The sequence below is a fragment of the Procambarus clarkii genome, chromosome 62, assembly GCF_040958095.1.
Source record: "Procambarus clarkii isolate CNS0578487 chromosome 62, FALCON_Pclarkii_2.0, whole genome shotgun sequence".
NCBI lineage: Eukaryota > Metazoa > Arthropoda > Malacostraca > Decapoda > Cambaridae > Procambarus > Procambarus clarkii.
Window position 1 is genome coordinate 1543090 of NC_091211.1, and position 9346 is coordinate 1552435.

The window sequence follows — 9346 nt, forward strand, 5'->3', positions numbered from 1 at the left end:
CCCAAAAAACTTGCGTACGAGACCATTTCTCTCTAGAAGACGTTTAAGAGAAAATGTTATACGTTTGTAACTACAAATTACTACTGTTTTAGGGGTAAATGATTTAATTAACCCCAAAACAGTAGCAATTCATTACTACATTCTATGTTAAACATTTTATTTGATGAGAAAAGTCTCTGTGGTGTAGTGGTAAGACACTCGCCTGGCGTTCCGTGAGCGCTTTGTCATGGGTTCGTATCCTGGCCGGGGAGGATTTACTGGGCGCAATTCCTTAACTGTAGCCTCTGTTTAACTCAACAGTAAAATGTGTACTTGATTGTAACAACGATTCTTCGCGGCGGGGATCGTATTCCGGGGACCTGCCCGAAACGTTACGCGTACTAGTGGCTGTACAAGAATGTAACAACTCGTGTATATATCTTAAAAAAAAAAAAAATCCCAAAATGTTTATTATATTCATGTCATCATTTCTATATTTATCACATCAGGAGTGTTGTTATAGCCACTAGACGGCTCCTTGTAACTCTTATGTGCTACTCTGTATAAGACTCAACCTATCCTCTTCCACATTTATGTGTACACCTCTAAGAAGAGGCGTACAGGCACGAGACCATCCCGCATCTTCCATAACCCGTGAACATCATAGCTCTTCCACAACCCGAGAATATACCACCTCTTCCACAGCCCGAGAACATCTCGCCTCTTCCACAACCCGAGAACATCCCGCCTCTTCCACAGCCCGAGAACATCCCGCCTCTTCCACAACCCGAGAACATCCTGCCTCTTCCACAACCCGAGAACATCCCGCCTCTTCCACAACCCGAGAACATCCTGCCTCTTCCACAGCCCGAGAACATCCCGCCTCTTCCACAACCCGAGAACATCCTGCCTCTTCCATAACCCGAGAACATCCCGCCTCTTCCACAACCCGAGAACATCCCGCCTCTTCCACAACCCGAGAACATCTCACCTCTTCCACGACCGAGAACATCCCGCCTCTTCCACAACCCGAGAACATCCCGCCTCTTCCACAACCCGAGAACATCCTGCCTCTTCCACAACCCGAGAACATCCCGCCTCTTCCACAACCCGAGAACATCCTGCCTCTTCCACAGCCCGAGAACATCCCGCCTCTTCCACAACCCGAGAACATCCTGCCTCTTCCATAACCCGAGAACATCCCGCCTCTTCCACAGCCCGAGAACATCCCGCCTCTTCCACAGCCCGAGAACATCCTGCCTCTTCCACAACCCGAGAACAACCCGCCTCTTCCACAACCCGAGAACATCCCGCCTCTTCCACAACCCGAGAACATCCTGCCTCTTCCATAACCCGAGAACATCCCGCCTCTTCCACAACCCGAGAACATCCTGCCTCTTCCATAACCCGAGAACATCCTGCCTCTTCCACAGCCCGAGAACATCCCACCTCTTCCACAACCCGAGAACATCCTGCCTCTTCCACAGCCCGAGAACATCCCACCTCTTCCACAACCCGAGAACATCCCGCCTCTTCCACAACCCGAGAACATCCCACCTCTTCCACAACCCGAGAACATCCTGCCTCTTCCACAGCCCGAGAACATCCCGCCTCTTCCACAACCCGAGAACATCTCACCTCTTCCACAACCCGAGAACATCCTGCCTCTTCCACAGCCCGAGAACATCCTGCCTCTTCCACAAGCCGAGAACATCTCACCTCTTCCACAACCCGAGAACATCCTGCCTCTTCCACAGCCCGAGAACATCCTGCCTCTTCCACAGCCCGAGAACATCCCGCCTCTTCCACAACCCGAGAACATCTCACCTCTTCCACAACCCGAGAACATCCCGCCTCTTCCACAGCCCGAGAACATCCTGCCTCTTCCACAACCCGAGAACATCCCGCCTCTTCCACAACCCGAGAACATCCCGCCTCTTCCACAACCCGAGAACATCCTGCCTCTTCCACAACCCGAGAACATCCCGCCTCTTCCACAACCCGAGAACATCCTGCCTCTTCCACAGCCCGAGAACATCCCGCCTCTTCCACAACCCGAGAACATCCTGCCTCTTCCATAACCCGAGAACATCCCGCCTCTTCCACAGCCCGAGAACACCCCGCCTCTTCCACAGCCCGAGAACATCCTGCCTCTTCCACAACCCGAGAACAACCCGCCTCTTCCACAACCCGAGAACATCTCACCTCTTCCACAACCCGAGAACATCCCGCCTCTTCCACAACCCGAGAACATCCCGCCTCTTCCACAACCCGAGAACATCCCGCCTCTTCCACAACCCAAGAACATCCTGCCTCTTCCACAGCCCGAGAATATCCTGCCTCTTCCACAGCCCGAGAACAACCCGCCTCTTCCACAACCCGAGAACATCCCGCCTCTTCCACAGCCTGAGAACATCCCGCCTCTTCCACAACCCGAGAACATCCCGCCTCTTCCACAGCCTGAGAACATCCCACCTCTTCCACATCCCAAGAACATCCCGCCTCTTCCACAACCCAATACATATGATCACTGACAATAATCTAGTTCAAAGTATCACAAAATGTGTTCAAATAGTCTAAGTATATTTCGAGGTACACTTTAGACAGGCCTAATAATATGAATGTCTGCCTGGGCCTAATGTCAATAAGCCAATAAGAGAAAATAATTAATGAGTTGTTGATCGAGGACAACATATAATTGTCAACTCATTTTATTTATTATTAAAGCTAATCTTCATAAACTATGCAGCAAGTTTGAAACAAAATTTCCTTCTAGGCGCAGAGTGGATAGTTTGTGTAATATATGAATGAGGATGTTTTGTCGTCAGGTGCGGGTGGGCGGCAGTCTCCTCACAACTGGCAACTTCAGCTCCTACGTGCTCTTCTCCACCTACCTGGGGCCCTACGCTGCTGCTGACCAGCTCCTCTCTTGCCCCAGTGCTGCCGGCGTCACCGGCAGGTACGTCAGCATCCAGCGAGTCACAGCCGAGAATGATATGCTCCAGCTGGTCGAAGTTTACATCTACGCCACGACTCCCTGAGCACTCCGTCAACACCCAGGGGGTCCCACCTGAAGACTATATGCTCCAGCTGGTCGAAGTTTACATCTACGCCAAGACTCCCTGAGCACTCCGTCAACACCCAGGGGGTCCCACCTGAAGACTATATGCTCCAGCTGGTCGAAGTTTACATCTACGCCAAGACTCCCTGAGCACTCCGTCAACACCCAGGGGGTTCCACCTGAAGACTATATGCTCCAGCTGGCTCATAGGATCTTGGCTGAGACCATCTGAGCACAAGAAAAGTTCTGGAGTTGGCAACATTTTTTGACGCATCTGACACTCTCCCGGGCGTCAGTGTCAGACGAAGAGTGTGACACTCTCCTGGGCGTCAGTGTCAGACGAAGAGTGTGACACTCTCCTGGGCGTCAGTGTCAGACGACGAGTGTGACACTCTCCTGGGCGTCAGTGTCAGACGAAGAGTGTGACACTCTCCTGGGCGTCAGTGTCAGACGAAGAGTGTGACACTGTCCTGGGCGTCAGTGTCAGACGAAGAGTGTGACACTCTCCTGGGCGTCAGTGTCAGACGAAGAGTGTGACACTCTCCTGGGCGTCAGTGTCAGACGAAGAGTGTGACACTCTCCCGGGCGTCAGTGTCAGACGAAGAGTGTGACACTCTCCCGGGCGTCAGTGTCAGACGAAGAGTGTGACACTCTCCCGGGCGTCAGTGTCAGACGAAGAGTGTGGTGAAGGCCAACACTGAGGAACTTGTGTGATGAATACTTTACACTTATTATTATGTTGATTGATGAAGATTAAGTCACTTAAGATGTGGCACGGGCATGAATAGCCCGTAAACTTAGTGTTATTTTACTTCTGTTTCCGTCAAAAGATGTACGAAAAAGTGACAGAGTTCACACGAACACCATTGTGATTAATGAGTGTTGGCAACACTGTACCGATTAACAGGTTAGTGAGTGTTGGCAACACTGTACAGATTAACATATTTATGAGTGTTGGCAACACTGTACAGATTAACATATTTATGAGTGTTGGCAACACTGTACAGATTAACATATTTATGAGTGTTGGCAACACTGTACAGATTAACAGGTTAGTGAGTGTTGGCAACACTGTACAGATTAACATATTTATGAGTGTTGGCAACACTGTACAGATTAACAGGTTAGTGAGTGTTGGCAACACTGTACAGATTAACATATTTATGAGTGTTGGCAACACTGTACAGATTAACAGGATAGTGACTGTTGGCAACACTGTAAATATTAACATGTTAATGAGTTTTGGCAACACTGTACAGATTAACAGGATAGTGAATGTTGGCAACACTGTACAGATTAACAGGTTAGTGAGTGTTGACAACACTGTACAGTTTAACAGGCTTTTGAGTGTTGGCAACACTGTACAGATTAACAGGTTAGGCAGTGTTGGCAACACTGTACAGATTAACAGGTTAGTGAGTGTTGACAATACTGTACAGATTAACAGGTTACTGAGTGTTGGCAACACTGTACAGATTAACAGGTTAGGCAGTGTTGGCAACACTGTACTGATTAACATGTTAATGAGTGTTGGCAACACTGTACAGATTAACAGGTTAGTGAATGTTGGCAGCACTGTACATATTAACATGTTAGTGAGTGTTGGCAACACTGTACATATTAACATGTTAGTGAGTGCTGGCAACACTGTGCAGATTAACAGGTTACTGAGTGTTGGCAACACTGTGGAGATTAACTGGTTAGTGAGTGCTATTAACATTGCTGAGATACACACACATGCGATTGAACACATTAGTAAGTGCTAAAAACGCGACATTCAAACTCATTTCAACACATTAGTGAGTGCTAACAACACTGTAGAGACGCACAAATGTGATGTACCAATTTACTTGCACCAATGAAGGATGTTTCTTTGATTTACCTATATTGGAATGACCACCACAAAACTTTCGTGAAGACTGATTTGCCATCAACAAACTGGTGCTCACAGAAATGATACGCAAATTGAACCTAACAAAACACACACTAGGAACATTCCAGTAGATAATACAAAAATCCTGAAATCCATCATGGACCAAAGAAGATTGCAAATCCTCGAAGCAATACTTATAACAGAATAAAAAAATCTTTAAATATTCAAAATAATGACCTCGTTTCCATGCCGACACTGAGATCCAGATCTCTCCATACATCATCGCATAATGCGACGTCTCAACCGAGGTCTCCCCACCCACCGAGAGTACCGGAGTTTAGCCAACACCTTTCCCAGTGTTTGATTGGCCCCCATACAAGATCAACGTTTGACCTGCCCCATACAAGGTCAACGTTTGACTAGCCCCATACAAGGTCAATGTTTGATAGGCACCATACAAGGTCAACGTTTGATTGGCACCATACAAGGTCAACGTTTGATTGGCACCATACAAGGTCAACGTTTGATTGGCACCATACAAGGTCAATGTTTGATTGGCACCATACATGGTCAATGTTTGATTGGCCCTATCCCCTTATAGTATGTTTGACAAACGCTATTCCCCTGCCCAATATTTGATTGCCCCCATACTCCTTCCACCATTTCATATGTTTATTTAAACTCAAATTGTACCTCATTTATCCATTGTTTACCTGAAGATGTTCTGCAGAGGAACGAAACGTTGTAGTATATAAATCCTTCAATAATTACTAGATTTTTAACATGAACTTTGGTAACTTGATTGTTCTTATTGCTGATACTAAGTAAATAGAAACATAGAAAACATATTCTTAGAATAACAACTTCAGAAATGCTTAGTCAGTGTTGGCTTCTTTTAAATTATAGATATATAACTAGCTGTACCCGGCCACGCGTTGCTGTGGTTTAGCAATACATGTGCGTTGCTGAGCCACAGCAACCTTCCCTGTCCCCCAGTCCTCCCCACCATTTCCCCCTCACCCATCTCCTCGGCCTCCCCACCATTCCCCACTCCACCATCCCCTCGTCCTCCCCACCATTCCCCACTCCACGATACCCTCTTCCTTCCCACCATGCCCCACTCCTCTATCCCTTTGTCCTTCTCACCATTTTCCATTCCCCCATCCCCTCGTCCCCACCATCCCAAACTCCTCCGTCCCCTCGTCCTTCCCCACCATTACCCCTTCCCTTGTCCCCTCATCCTCCCCACCATCTCTCACTTCCGTCCCATCGTCATCCCCACCTTTCCCCTCTCCCTCGTCCAATGCCCTCCCAAGTGGTCTGATGTTCACATCAGAAAATTGGGAACATCAAGGGATCTGATATTCTCATCACTGAAATATCAGAAAAACAGTTAAAAAATTAAATGAAAAAATATAAAAATAAACTATACTCACAAAATGAACGGTATGGTAAACAACACAGCTGAATTCCAACACAATGTTACACAAAATAATTCAATAAAATAAATCGAAATATATGAAAATAAAATTTATCAATGCAATCGGCAGCGTTGATATGGAATTCGTGACATATTTAGTACAGCGTGCATGTTGCTATCACGTGCAACAGATGGTGCTGTTTGATAAAAACGCATGTTTATACCTGTCACCAGGGTGGCATCTATATAGTAGGTATATAAAGAGATGTGCCTATTCGAATGCAACGTTGTGTTAAAATTTCAAAGCAATTGGTGAAGAACTTTTGGAGATTACAGCGTGTGTTGCTCTTACGTCCAACAGATGGCGCTGTTTAAAAAAAAAAATGTTTTTTTTTCCCATCACAGGTGAGGTATGTATATAGTAGATGTATAAAAAGACGCGCCTATTCAAATACAACATTGTGTCAAAATTTCAAGGCAATCAGTGAAGAACTTTTGATTAGCGGTTATGCACAAACGAACATTTCCATTTTTATTTATATAGAAGATTACATTCTTTTCAGTTGCATATTGGCTTGGGGACCATTCAAGCGTGTTTGCATTTGTGTTGCTCATGTGGCCCCACAAAGTGAGGTGATTCTATGATATAACTATGCCCAAGCTTACCATCTAGTGCCGTCGGGACGTTGGGATATATCCTCGGCTACCAGTGTCATTTGTACGCTCATGGTTGGTCATGTGGTTAAGGTACCAGGTACGCCAGTTGCATTGTGCCCCTGGCTATATCTGGCTTGGAGTCACTTCTGAGGAGAGGAGTTTTCAGTTATATATATATATATATATATATATATATATATATATATATATATATATATATATATATATATATATATGTCGTACCTAGTAGCCAGAACGCACTTCTCAGCCTACTATGCAAGGCCCGATTTGCCTAATAAGCCAAGTTTTCATGAATTAATTGTTTTTCGACTACCTACCCTACCTAACCTAACCTAACCTAACTTTTTCGGCTACCTAACCTAACCTAACCTATAAAGATAGGTTAGGTTAGGTTAGGTAGGGTTGGTTAGGTTCGGTCATATAACTACGTTAATTTTAACTCCAATAAAATTTTTTTTACATCATACATAATGAAATGGGTAGCTTTATCATTTCATAAGAAAAAAATTAGAGAAAATATATTAATTCATGAAAACTTGGCTTATTAGGCAAATCGGGCCTTGCATAGTAGGCTAAAAAGTGCGTTCTGGCTACTAGGTACGACATATATATATATATATATATATATATATATATATATATATATATATATATATATATATATATATATATATACCTCTGGTGCAAGTGTAGGGACCCATTGCCTCGGAGAAAAAAATAAAGAGTACTCAGAGAAGACCTTGTGGATCCTCACTGAACACTGATATTTTCTTCTCCTACCACCCCTAATCTTTTGGTAAGTGTGTATATTTATCTAACTTTATTTGAAAATGTCATTACACAAAAAAAGTTACAATATTGATTACATGCAGGGTACAAGGCTGCTTGTCACAAGTTGAACAGCTCCTCCAGCTCCTCAGATTGCGGGCAGGAATCATGGATACAGTGAGCATTTCCTCTCTGGATTGCCACACTAAGGCGCTGAAAAAGAAAACTGGCAGCTCTAGGGTCTCTAGTTGTTTCGATTAGCTTAGACCCCAACTCCTTCAAAAAGCTAGCAGCAATTTTACCCCAGGCACCAAGTGTCTCTGAGGCAATGGGGACAAAATTGTAGTGGTGCTCAAGGTCTCTGTATTTACGTGACTTGGCCGCTTCCCGGTGATTGACAGCTCATCCTGCTTGTGTAGCACTGAAGTCAACATAGGTATTGGCTAAAGTTGAAACGCAAGTGTAGTCCCACACCAACTGTCTCCCATTCTTCCAGGGGTTCACCGTGATTCCATCTGGGCGACCGACAGGCTCATCAGAGTTGCGAGACATTAGGTAACGGGGCTCTCTCTCTGCTGGACAACCGGCTGGGGTAAGGCTTCTCTTAATAATGTCATTGACCTCGCCGTGTCTGGCATGCCATCCTCCTGTCCTTTGGCAGAGAAGGCCATGCCATCCGTATCTGTCGGCCTCTGCCTCGCCGCAAATACACCTCTATTCAGTGTGGATTGGGGCAGCGAGGCGGAGAGCCACGTCAATTCGGAGGGGCCTGCAGTGTGAGATGGGTGCCGGTTGCTGACATTGGGGTTGCTAATAGGAAATCACCTGCATGGGGAGCTGCTACAGCTCTAAGTCGGGCAGTGTCATGTGGTGTTGTCGCAGCTTCTAGCAAAGTCGCAGCTTCTTGGTCGGCAATGGGGCGATCCCAGCTGGATTGCTTATGGGCTTCAGAAGGCAGTGGTTGGGGTGCTGGTCCTGCGAGAGAGACCCATTTGGTTGTGCAGTCTGTGAAGCTGGGATCATGTACCCATGCCTGTTGAACTAGGTGCTCAGGTAGGATTTCCTTCACCAAGTTGTCAGACCCCACTGAAGAGGACAGGAACGCTGGTACAGCAATTTGTGTTGCTGTGCGAACGCCAAGGCCCCCAAGTCTGACAGGAAGGGAGGCCTGTTTCCACTCTGAGTCGCTGAGGGAAAGATTGAGGGCTTTTTCTAGTGTTGATTTCAGCAAGCTGTTGTACTCTTCTAATTTAATATTGTTGAAAGATGGCAAACATCTTAGAAAGTAGGTTAGCCTGGGGAGGGACAAGCATCTGAGGATGAGGTAAAGTGCATCATGAGCATCGATATCTTCAATCCTCTCGTTCATCCTCTTCAGGTCAGTGATCTTCTTACCAAGGACCCCGTCGATGGCATTCCTTCCAAGAGGAGCACCTAGGAGTGTGCTGTCCTCAGGGTTGGTTGTATGAATGTCAGGCAAAACAACCTTTATTTGCTCTATTATGTGCTGGTTGGTGGAGGTTATTTCGCACTTGGAAGGGTTCAGGGTGAGGCCTAGGCTTGCTCC

General features: G+C 46.1%; 1 protein-coding gene across 1 annotated transcript in view; it reads left to right on the forward strand.

Annotated features, from left to right (window-relative positions):
• The window catches only part of LOC138354224 (fucolectin-5-like), a 121279-nt gene extending 117864 nt beyond the window's left edge, over window positions 1–3415 (forward strand). Inside the window, exon 6 of the mRNA XM_069308110.1 lies at window positions 2808–3415. Within this exon, the coding sequence (XP_069164211.1) occupies window positions 2808–3020 (213 nt within the window). The 3' untranslated portion in view covers window positions 3021–3415. The remainder of the gene's footprint in view (window positions 1–2807) is intronic.
• Window positions 3416–9346: the final 5931 nt, after the last annotated feature.